The sequence below is a fragment of the Nelumbo nucifera genome, chromosome 6 (genome assembly GCF_055504915.1).
Source record: "Nelumbo nucifera cultivar China Antique chromosome 6, China Antique-T2T, whole genome shotgun sequence".
NCBI lineage: Eukaryota > Viridiplantae > Streptophyta > Magnoliopsida > Proteales > Nelumbonaceae > Nelumbo > Nelumbo nucifera.
In genome coordinates, this window is record NC_142654.1 from 32,617,722 (window position 1) to 32,630,349 (window position 12,628).

General features: G+C 36.5%; 2 protein-coding genes across 18 annotated transcripts in view; one reads left to right on the forward strand and one right to left on the reverse strand.

Moving 5' to 3' along the window:
• The first annotated feature begins 3,278 nt into the window (after positions 1 to 3,278).
• On the forward strand, positions 3,279 to 8,748 carry LOC104606394 (metacaspase-1-like). Its single transcript, XM_010271555.3, has 5 exons — positions 3,279 to 4,021; positions 6,095 to 6,425; positions 6,567 to 6,687; positions 6,830 to 7,042; positions 8,381 to 8,748. The coding sequence occupies exons 1-5, from the start codon at positions 3,634 to 3,636 to the stop codon at positions 8,438 to 8,440; spliced, it is 1,113 nt and encodes a 370-aa protein (XP_010269857.1). The 5' UTR covers positions 3,279 to 3,633; the 3' UTR covers positions 8,441 to 8,748.
• A 1,493-nt stretch (positions 8,749 to 10,241) lies between these two features.
• LOC104606395 (eukaryotic translation initiation factor 4G-like) overlaps positions 10,242 to 12,628 on the reverse strand; it is a 30,403-nt gene continuing 28,016 nt past the window's right edge. For all 17 annotated transcript variants that reach the window (XM_088890692.1, XM_088890697.1, XM_010271557.3 and 14 more), the window contains 2 exons: positions 10,873 to 11,067; positions 10,242 to 10,772 (listed from right to left, as the gene is read on the reverse strand). In XM_088890692.1, the coding sequence (XP_088746818.1) occupies positions 10,442 to 10,772; positions 10,873 to 11,067 (526 nt within the window). In that variant the 3' untranslated portion in view covers positions 10,242 to 10,441. The remainder of the gene's footprint in view (positions 10,773 to 10,872; positions 11,068 to 12,628) is intronic.

Consider the following 12,628-nt stretch of genomic DNA (forward strand, 5'->3'; position numbering starts at 1 on the left):
GAAGCTGAGTGTAGACTGTTTTGGCTGGCACCTCAAGTATCGTGCGCAGAAGTCTGTCTTCTATAAATGCAATAGATGAATAATTCTGATTTCATTTTGTTTAAGTAAATAGGCTTGTTCTCACTAGTTAAAACCAAGAAAAGGTAAAATAGCAGTTAGATTAAAGAAGAAAAAGGAAAAGGAACTAGACAAGTAGACATACTCTTCTTGGTATCCTTGCTCTTTAAACCCAATTGTAGCTTACTAGGTGCAATTTTACTATGGAATATATCAGTCCAGGTTGTGCCTTAATGCTAGTTTTTCTATGGAAACCTTCAAAGCAAATCTTCTGGGGCAAGAGTCGAATTTGATATTTAGATAGTTACGAGATTACAAAACGAAGCTATTCGTACTTATTTGTCTCTTCATTGACAATATAATATAGAGATAAATTGAATTTGCACCCAGAAAACAGTTCATGCAATAGAATGTCTATCTTCTAAGAATTCGCTAATACCACTGACTTTACGCTTTACCATACAATTTCTTCCCCCCCCCCCAAAAAAAAAAAAAAAAAAGAGCTGAGTAAACAGTAATTTTCCTTTGGATTATTTTGCAAATTTCTCCTCTCCAACCTTTTGATTTGAGGCTCCTGTTACTCTGCTATTTAGACCGAAGCCCATTGTTGGAATCCATGCCTTCCATCCTCAAGAGTCAAGACCCCTCTTTTAGGCAAAAAATCCCCTTGGAAAATGCAAATAAAACTTGTTTGATAGACTTCCTACGGCTTCACCTACATTAACATTAGATTTGATCGGGAAGAAGAAAGCAGTAGGTGAATTAAATTATTTTACAAGGGAAAGGATGGGCACACTAGACGTGTTATTGAAGGTTAAATAATTTTTTTTTTCTGTAAAAGTACCGTGTTTATCTTAGCTAATCACTGAATTTATTATATCAAACCATTGGGATTAAGTTGACCCTTTCATTTCAGCCGAAAAGTTCAACTTTTCTACGTTACATCTCTCTGTTTAATTAAATATATCTAAATTCCTGGACCCCATCGCAGCGGTTTTTTTTTTTTCTTTGAAAAGCAACACAGACTCACGGAGTCACAGATCAATTGCAGGCTTCAATGAGGCAGGGATAGCTTAGTACCCGTATGGACTTAGTTCTCGTTTGTAACAGCAATTCTGGGTTTAGAGGTGCCAGGCCACCTGTGGATCAGATTCTGCATCATCATCAGCCATTGTCCATTGAGCTTCCCGAGTCCGCTGGGGCTTGTCGAGGTTTCATCTTGGAATCTGATAATCAAGTTTTGATTAGGAGTGGTTCCACCTGCTCCCCAAGTTGGCTGGTTGACTTGATGCTATGGAAATTGATAGGCATTGTGGCTTCTTCTTATCTGTGCCTGTTTAGCTTATTGTCTCTTCTCTTTGTCTTTGTCTTTGAATGATGTCTTCTGTCGTCAAGCACACACGACAATTACTTCTCATTATCTTTCTATTCCCATATTTTTACTGTCTTACTTTTCTAGTTTTCTCAGGTAAATAACTAAATAAAGAACTTTTAATAGTTAAAAAAGGAGAGCAAAATGAATTTTAAATTGTCATAAATGAACCGGGTTCACACTCTTCACACATCAATAGAATGACTATTCAGCCCACCTCAGAATTCTTAGTCCCACTGTACAGGTGAGATGAATCCTGATTGTAGATTGATGTCAAATTCACGGGTAGGATGTCATTTATAAGGGGCTACTAATAGACTAGGGAGGCTGTAATTTCAAAATTCTGCAGTGTACTCCAAAAAAAAAGTGAAAGAATTAATTGATATAAGGTGTGCAATTATCGAATTAATTGGATTTCTTTTATAAAATTTAAATTTTAATATTTATAAAATTGCTGGTTCCTCTCAAACCCCCTTTCACTTTGACTTTACTGGCTTTGATGATTCTTAAACCCAATTACAATAAAACCAAGATGATGCTAGTCCAATAGTTTAAGAGCTTCAGGTTCTAAAGCGTCAAAGAAAAGAAAACAACAATTGCTGAAAATATTTTACATTTAAAGAATCATCACGAAAGGGATTGAGAGCAGTTTTTGGTAAGTGCAAAAGTGATTTTAGTTATTAAAGTAATAGCGGCAGTGCAATTAAAGAAAAGTATGTGCTAAAACATATTCCACAAGCTCAAAATGAATTAATCCAAACCCAAATTAGCTTTGGGTTTGGATCATTTTCTAATTTTTATCATTCCTAAAAAAAATGAGACAGACATAAGCTAAATATATAGTGCATGTTTAACAATTATTTATATTGTTAAAGATACTAGATTTGAAAATTTTGTGCAAACATCAATTAATCTTACATATAGAAAAGTTTATAGGAATACAAATAGGTTAGATGGTATCAAAATTTTTTAAACATATAAACAAAATTTAATTTTTACTTGGGCAAATCTTTCTTCTAAAATTGCTTTTACTTTAGATCTTTGGTCTTTTAAATATAATATTATTTATATTTGTGTAACTACTTATTTTATTGATGAAACATGGGTTTTACATAAAAGAATTTTTAGTACTACAAGATTAGAATAGACACATATTGGGCCAGCTATTGCGACTAGTATTTTAAATACTATATGTACTTATGATATTAGAAGATAAATTTTTTTCAGTTATTTTTGATAATGCCTATAATAATGATTTAGCCACATGTATTTTAAAATCTCAATTAAAACCTATTTTAGAATGAAATTTTAAAATTGCTTTACATTAAGAAAAACTAAAAGTTATACTTTATATATTAAATCTTCACGTATAAGAAAACAAAATTTTAAAATTGTATACCATCAATCAATATGGAAAAATTTCTAAAAATTTTCCGTTAGATGTTCGATAATGAAATGATTGTTGTTATTTTAATTCTTTTAGAGAAAATGAAAGTATTTTTGAGTCAAATAGGATTTAGAAAAAAAAAAAGTAAGGAAAATTCATGTAAATATTTTGAAAATTTAACACATTCCATCATCTGAATTACCGCCAGGGGTATTGGTGATAAAGTAAAAGGGGTAAATTAGGGTATATATGTAATTTTATTTAAGATAATTATGCATTTTAAATAGAAAAAATCAGGTCAATTACGTTCATCAGGGTCTATAAGTAAATGGTCTGTCTACCATACGTCGTGGTTGGAAAGAAGTATGACCAATCCACACCGTCCATCAAATAAAAGACTTTCTAGATTGACCCAGACGCTAGCAATTGCTTTATTGCTTTCTCCTCTCGAATTCAAATGTCAAACCACTGTCTGTCATTGTAACTTTTGTCAGCAAGCCAGCAACCAATGCAGAGAGAGAGAGAGAGAGAGAGTTGGTTCTGTTTCAAGAGTCAAATTCTCAGCCAGCGAGCAAAAGAAGCTGGCAAGGAAAGATCCCTCGACTACCCACCAAAGAATTTTCTTCTTAAACTCCATAAGCGAAATCCGGTCAATGCTCTCTCAGATCATTCTCTCTCTCTCTCTCTGTGATGATCGATTTTGTTCCAAAATAAGCTTGTATTCTCTTTCTGCATTCGCTTATTCACTGGTTTTCACATTTTATTTCCGATCTTACCTCTGGTTTATCTCTTTTGCTGACCTTCCTATCCGGCCACGATGTATAACACTGATATGCTCGTCAACTGTTCCACCTGCCGGACACCACTGCAGCTCCCGCCCGGCGCCAAATCCATAAGGTGCGCCATCTGCCAAGCCATTACGCACGTCGCTGACCCTCGTAGTGCTCCTCCTCCTCCTTATTCCTATAACTCACCCGCCCCTTACCAACCTCCGCTACCGTCGGCATCCGCCCTTTCACCCTACAACCACGCGCCGCCGGGCCCCCCTCCTTCTCCCCACGGCCGCAAGAAGGCAGTCATATGCGGCATATCGTATCGGTACTCCCGGCACGAACTCAAGGGCTGCATCAATGATGCCAAGTGTATGCGTTACCTCCTCATCAATCGTTTCAAGTTCCCCGAATCTTCCATCCTCATGCTCACTGGTATTATTTTTCTTCCCCTATGATTTAATGGGGATTTTGGCTGCTTTCATTTGTTCATGCTTAAATTCATGTTCGAATCGGAATAATTAGTATTTGGTCAGTAGTTGTACGAAAGAGAAATGCAAATTTTGGTTTATTATTATTATTATTTTTTTTTTGAGCTGAAAATTTGAACTCCCTTTTTCCAAAAACAATTTGTTTGTTTGTTTCTTTGTCTTGTTGATGGGTTGAAACTTGGTCTTGTAACAACAATTTTGGTTTCTTCTTTTTAATTTCAGCAACAGAAACTTGGTCTTGTAACAACAAATGATTTCACAAGCATTTTTACACCATACTTATAATTTATAAGTCTGAACTCTGAAGAGATCTAAAACATAAATTGACGCTCTACTTTCCCTATTAAATCTAAATTATCAGTTTTAGATGTTCATCTAAGCTACTTAGCATTAGATAGGACAACCATTCAAAAGAAGCACCTGTACAAGGAAGCAGGTCGTGCTAAATTATCATCTGAAATACCACCACATGAATTCAGCCAGCAGAAGATGATCTTTTTATTTCACATAAACCCTGATTAAGTAATGAATGAGATACTGGATTACAGAAACAGTAATGTCCAGCACTCGAAACTGGTTTATCAAAATTTAAAAAGGCAGAAATGGAAAAAAAATAAAAGAGAAACTTGACCTTCTGATAGCCAATTGTTACTTCTAAACTAGGGTCCAACAATATAACAAGGAAGGGCAACTCATTTTGCTACTCGGATCATAAAATGGATAACAAGTTTTTCGGGCTGAAATATTTGAGCTATATTTTCCCCCTTTACAATGGAAATCTTGTTTTCCTCTCCATTTACATGAAAGGGTGGAAAAAAAAAAGTTCACTGAAAAAAGGGTAGAGTTTACATACATTTCACAAAGAAACAAAGGCATACTTAATTGAAAACTAGAAACAAAGGTGCTTGCTTTGCTGAAAAATATTTGAAGATGAAGAGAAGTTATCAATTGTTTTGGAGCCATGCCCAAGGGGCTTGTTTAACTACAAATTCTTTGAGGTCTTTTCAACATGAGCAGATATGAATTAACTTTTTAGATTTTGAACAGATATTATGACCTTAAGTTTCTTGATAGGTTAGTTTCTAAAAATGTATATCACCATAAGTTGCTTCATATTGAAAGTTTGAAACACTGGTAACTGAGGATAGGCATTTACCTGGAATTGAGATGGTTACAGTGGTCGGCAAAGTCATGGATTACTTCAAAATATGTTGAGATAAGCAGCGTCTTAAAATGTTCCCACCACTATGTGGACATTAAGTTTGTCTTTCTTTAGGCTTTTAATCTTTGTATCTTACCTTTTTTCTCATGCAAAATCACTGAGTTGAATTCTTTCTTTGAAACCAAATCAGGTAGAACTCTTTCATAAGTGTAATTTTTAGGGTATATAATAGACCCTGTACTTCATGTAAGCTATTTGATGTCTGTATGTCATTGTTACTATAATCCAATTCAAAGGGTTTCCCCTCCATGTGGGAATACTAAATTTCCAGAGGTGGAACTATTCCCATCCCTCAAACTTCAACTTCTGCAGCTGCATGAAGTTTAAGGTATATTTACCAATTATAGATGTGTTAAACGGGGATGCAAATCAATATATGCTTAGTGTTTTTCTGTTTCAATATTATCTGCTCCCCTACTACAAGGTCTTGCTCTCTGTGTGTGTCAGCTCTTCTAGTACTGCACTGTGCTATTGCCTATCAACAGATTTGCATCCTTATTTCCATTTAAATATATTTTTGTTATTGAAAAAAAAACCTCATTTCCAGATGATAAACTAATTCTTCTTTATTTTCCAATTCTAATATATAATAAGGAACATCAACTAAATAACAGATTACCATGTTGGATGTTTTCTCAACATGGTTTTTAGAGCAGCATGTCCATTTTCCTTAATTTTTATTTTTTTGGCTCTTTAGCCAAGAAATTCTGTTAATATTTTCATTGTCTTTTTCAATACTTTGTGCTTCTCAATCTACTTCCCACAAATAGTCATTTTTGGGGACTTTATCCGCAGAAGAAGAAACTGATCCATACAGGATTCCAACTAAGCACAACATAAGGATGGCATTATATTGGCTTGTACAAGGTTGTCAACCAGGAGACTCTTTAGTGTTTCACTATTCTGGTCATGGTTCACAGCAGAGGAACTATAATGGTGATGAGGTTGATGGATATGATGAAACCCTCTGTCCCTTGGACTTTGAAACTCAGGGAATGATCGTTGATGATGAGATAAACGCAACAATTGTTAGACCCCTTCCTCGTGGGGTAAAGCTGCATGCAATAATAGATGCTTGCCATAGTGGGACTGTACTAGATTTACCGTTCCTCTGCAGAATGGACAGGTTAGTAATTCATGATGGGTTGAATGTAAATATAGATCCCAAAGAGCAATCTGAACTATTGATGGGATTGAGCTACAATTTTCACTTAATTCTACCTAATGACCAGAATCTTACTGATGTATATTTTATCCATAAATGTAGGAGTGGGCGTTATGCATGGGAGGATCATCGTCCTCAGTCAGGTGTATGGAAAGGAACAAATGGTGGGGAGGCCATTTCCTTCAGTGGTTGTGACGATCATCAAACATCTGCCGATACCTCTGTAAAGTCTAGGATTTCTAATTGGATAGCTTCCTTTCTCTAGTGCTTTTATTAGAAATACTGATGTTTTCTATTCATAACTGCAAGTAATGGCATACATCACATAAATAAACTAACAAATTCAATCTATACTCTATGATCAGGCTCTATCTCAAATCACTTCAACAGGTGCCATGACTTACTGTTTCATCCAAGCGATTGAGCGTGGAGAAGCAACTACATATGGGAGCATACTGAATTCAATGCGTGATACAATTCGTAACACAGGTAGTGACCTTGGTGGAGGTCCAGTGACATCTCTCCTAACCATGCTTTTAACAGGAGGTAGCTTCAGTCTCGGTGGTGGGCTGAGACAGGTACCATCCTACTACTGCTACATTCATTGCATTGAGTTCAATCTGTACAATTACAACCTGTATTCAGACTGAAGCACCTAGGGGTAGCAGACATGAGCATGCTGCACAATCCATCCACCCACACACTCATGAATGGTTTTGCATGAAAACTGAGTTTTCTTGCTTGTAGCAGCTGAGGTAATGAGCCCAAATGGGTCTGCATGTTTTGACACTTAACCTTCCCAAATTTTTAAGATTTAGTATACCACTTGGCATGTGGCAAAGTGATACCACTTCTCTTACATTTTTTTTGTTAATTTGATTGATCCCTTAAGAATTCAATGGCTACATTTCCATGGGTAAATCCAAATAGGTAGTAAGGTTCTGTGATGAATGTGCTGAATGTCGGAAACTCCCTCTTGGATGGAGGGATTTGCTTGAGCAGTCTATCACATGGACGGACAGAAGGTTGTATCTGGACTCTGTATAGCAGTCAAAATTAGTTCCAGTGTATTATCAATAAACACAGTAACAGAACTGAAGGAAAACTATAGGAAAACAGGAATATATTTACAATTAAAGGGTCAAATCATTTGTGCATGGGTTTTTTCCTGGCGTTTTCCCTTCTTGTTGTTCTATTTTTCTACATTTATGATTTTCTTTCCTGGATTTAACATAGTTCCTGTTTTCTATTTTCTATTCCCTTTTCATTTGGCTTTTAGATAGTGGCTTGTCAAATAGCCAATTGTGAGCTAGTTGTTGCATGCATATAGCAAATGCACAACTTCTTGGGTGAGGGTTTATCTGCACACTACACTCCAAATTAGTTGGTATACCACATCTTAAATGGGGCAGCTGAGATATCAAGCAAACAGGTGATCATCTGAGGGTGTTAAGGTTCATTTCTGCAGCAAATGAGAATGATACATATTTAGTAGGTAGAGCATGAAAAGATGCTGGTAATACCAAAATTGCATACAGATGATGATTTAGTATATATTTCTGGCGAGAAGTTTTAAAGCCCAAAATATTATACAGATGAGTTTAGATATTGTTCTGGGCTTCTGGCAAGAAGTTTTGAAGCCCTTGTAAATCCAAGTTGTTCATGCACTTGAGCTTCTCGGTTCCTGTGATCCTGCGTATATTCTTCATGTTGACATGTTCATATGTGCCTTAGGTTTGTGCAAATGTGGCATGTGATACGTGTAGTTTGCCATGATTTATAATTCCTCCACATCATGAGAAAAAATTAACCTTAAATCAGAAAGAGGATCGATCTGTATGCATATATTTATGTACTTTTGCCGGAATGTATAACATTTGACAGTTAATGTCAGGCTTTGTTTCAATTTGTTACAGGAGCCACAGTTAACGGCCTACAACACATTCCATGTTTATGCCAAACCTTTCTCCTTGTGATTTGTATTCTCTCTCACACACACGATCTACAAGCTACAGCTTCTTTACATTGTGTTGACTGATTCTGTACAGTTCAAACGGATCCAGCCATGGGGAAGTGCTTGAGGTCTATCTTGTAATGTCCTTGAAATTTTCTTTGCGGACCTTGCCCTGTTTTCACCATAGGATGTAATTTTAACGTAGGGCAAGAAAACAATTTCACTCTGAAATGTTCATCCATATTTTTTCTCCTTTTGTAGTGGACACTTTGTTCACCCTATTTATATTGAATCTAATGGAGGAATTGCCAGATTATTTTACCAAAACAAGGAAGAGAGTTGCAGTATATCATCGCTTATGCTAAATTGTAAGGTTGAAAATTGAATAATCCAGGAAGGCTCAAATTCACCGAGTATTTAACTCAAATACAAAAGAAAAGAAGAATACAGAAAGTAATTCAAGTTCCTAAGTAGTCAATCCAGTCAGCATAACCACTGCACTGACACTCCTGTGACTCTTTCTTGGCTATGCATGGGCTGCGGTTCAACAATGTATTTTTAAGAGAAAAATAAATAAAGTATTGGTGATTCACCAAATTTTTATATATTTCTAGTTCTTTACATAGTAGAAAAAATAATTTTTCTTTTTTTTAGTCATTGAGTTTTAAGCTTATTCCTTTTTATATAACTTGCATATTTTGAGAAGTACATATCAACTGCTTAGCATGAGAATCAATTAATGGTGGCTCAGTGTGTAAGTTCTTTTCTTATTGTAATTTATTATTAACCAGAAAATCTATGAAACAAATTTACATTAAATTAATAAAAAGGAGAAAAGCCTGATAACCCATGGCAATGAGAAATGGTTTCTTTAGACATTTATAAAAGAAGATTAATTCATCCCATGCACTGGGTGGGAAAATGGGTTGGCCCTTAACCTAGAGGGGAGATATTACAATATACAAACATCGACTACTAAGATCTGTGTGAGAGAAAGAGAGAGAAAATATGGATTTTATGAGAGAAAATATATATAGAGAGAGAGAGAGAGGCATTTGAGATTTGTATTGTTGTATAATATATTATCAAGTCGGAGTTGAGCTCGTGTTGGATATTTTTTAGAAAGCCCATGCCCGGACTAAAATATGTCAGGCCTAGTGTTTTGGGTCCAAGCCCAACTTAGAATGAGTTGGGTCAAGCTGGTCTGTAAAGCTACATGGCCCATAAACAAGTCTAGTTCCATTATATGGAAATAGAAAGTAAACATGGAAATTTGCCTGGACAGTTGATACAAAAATGCCCATACCACCTCATTTAACCCCAAAATGAGCACAAAATCTATTTGGAAAAAATGGAAAAAAACCTTGCTCTGATTGACCATCAAAGTAAAAGGAAAAAACATTTGCTCTCTTCAACCACCGGCAGAAGCAACCATTAAGGCATTAAGGTTAACAGAAGAATTATATATATTCTCCTTTTCTGTTTACCCTGGTTGCTTTAGTGTTGGGGAGGCTAATCTCTAGAGCAAATTTTAAGAATCTAATTAGGGGTGGAGAGTTGAGAGGAAGAATGTACCACTTGCAATTTGCAGACGACACAATCCTGTTCTGTGAAGGTGAAGATACTGATTGGATTAAGAATTTGAAACTCACTTTACAACTTTCTAAATTTCGAGAAAAGTTGAGAAAAGTTGTATAGTGAGGATTAATGTCAGGCTGTCCTATTTCTATGGCGTCGTTAGACACCGAATAATTAACTATGCACAAACGTGGTACCATTCCAAGTTTGTATGCTCAATTGGGCCTTGGCCATTGCAATGAAGGTTGAAGAAATAATAATGATAATAATAATAATAAATAATAAATAATAAATAATAATGATAATTAGGCATGGCATGGCGAAGAATAACCGAAATATGTGATGAGAGAGAGAGAGCCCAAACCCCTAACATACATTTCGGCCGCAGATCCAAAGTACCCCAAAAAGGCCCTAGACATGAATAATTAACAACAATCACCATCCACTAGAGAAATGCATCTAGCTTACTTGACTTTATAGGACTTGGGGGTCTAAAATCCTCCAACCGCAGATTGGAGCTTGTAAGGATCTCATCTAAAAGCCCTTCTCCTTTCTCTAATTTTATGCTCTCAAGTGTGTTTCCAAGAACTTCCGACGCGAGCCCAATCTCTAGAAGCCGTCCTGGTTCTTCACCACCTTCATGTACTAGCCGCCCAACCTCTCTCAAGGGAACTATATTCTCTATGATAACTTTGGCAAGGATGCGCCCAAGAAACTCTGCTGCTTTTGGGGCATCCGGTATGTAGTCCTCCAAGGTAGAAAGAACAGATTCAAACCTGATTTTACAAAAACAAACATGAATAAGACAAGGATTCAAGCTACAATAGGGTAAACTAACCAACTTCTGTTTTCTCACTAGCAAACATGGTTCTTTACCCTTTGACGAGATGCTGTTGTGTCAGCAAACCATCTCGAGGTCTGGTCAGGTTGACCAGAAGCTTAGCCAAAAGATCCCTGTCCATATCTTTCCTCTCAAAAGAATCTGTGACCCAGATCGATATCATTGATGGATAGAAGCTCGGGGCATTCAAGTCTTTGATACACAAGGAAACCTCTTTCTCATCTTTGGCACTGAAAACAATAACCGGTACTGGTTTAGCATGATAATCGGAACGCTCATAAAAATCTATAGATTAAAAACCATATATATAAACATACAATGATCTTTTAATTCTAACATTGTACAGCTTACCAGAAATATAGTACAATGTAATTAGAGCATCTGAAAAGCAGAAGAGCAGAAAGCAAAAGAGGAAAATTTGCAAAATCTACTAAGGAATTTTAAGTGAAAAGCAATTCCTAATTAAATCAATCAGGTGGTCTAGAAGATTCTTTTTTCTGATCAAGCTTTTGGCAAGACTGGATCCATTTTTCTATGGATGTCTTTTGGCCACACTTCTGTCTTCATAAGACCATTATTTGATTAAATAAAAGGTGCAGAAATCAGAAGAAAGAAGTAAAAGAAAAGGAGAAGAGAAAGTTCGAGAGAATCATGCATGGAAATTAAGAGTGACACTTTACTTCCACCATCTTTTACTCTGTTGACACCTCATATGGGATATCGCATTAAACAGAACAAAACAGTGAAATTGGATAGCTGTAGCCAACCCCATGTAGTTGAGACAAGGCTTGGATGGTAATGATGATGATACTTCCTTTATTGTCAACCTCAATATGTTCGATAGACCTGTTCATGGGCCAGGTAGCCCAACGGGCCAGCCTGGCTCGGCCCATTTTGTCGGGTTTGGACATTATCTTATTTAAGCCTACGGGCTAGGACTCAGGCTCGGGCTCAAAACACTAGGACCCAATTTTTCCAGGCTGCGCTCGGGCCATCTCAAAAAAGTCCAGCCTAAGCCCGAGTTTGAGCTAAGGCCATATAATATGAATGAATCGATTTTTTATCAAGTAAAACAAAAAAAAAAAACTCTTTTTCCCAATTTATAGGCCAGGCTTCAGGCTCGGGCCTTGGACTTCAAGCTTTATAGCAAGGCCGGGCTCAGGCTCAAGATTTAGGCCCAATGGTCAGGTCCAGCTCAAGCTCAAGCTTGAATGTATTTTGTTAATAAAGATGCAAAGCCTGGTCCGTCCCAGCCCATGAACACGTCTAATGCTCGGTCATATCATGTTGATATGATTATAAGCAATACTAATAGCAGCCTAATAATCACAGTATAGATGCATAAGCTCATCATAAACAATCCCAATTTCATCCAGCATGGATCATACCCACAATGCATCTAAAATACTATGTGCCATAGTTTATACTCAACTTCTGCACTAGAGTGTGCAACTACATACTGCTTCTTGTTCCACCAAGAGATGAGAATAACAGCAACAAGAGAAGAATAGCCAGATGCTGATCGTCAATCACCAAGGGATAACTTACAAAATCTGCATTAGTAAACCCCTCAATCTTCCTATGTCAAATGATTAGATAAGACAATGCTTCCACCTGGATTACCCTTCAAGCAAGCAAGGACCTCTGCAGCTGCTAAATAAGTATCCCTAGCTGAGTGCACATACTAGCTGATGACACTTCGCAGCAATGGTGATATTTGGGCATATAACAAGACATTAACACCCCCCTTATCCTCAAGAGGTTTCCCATCTGTAGTTGACAATTTGTGGC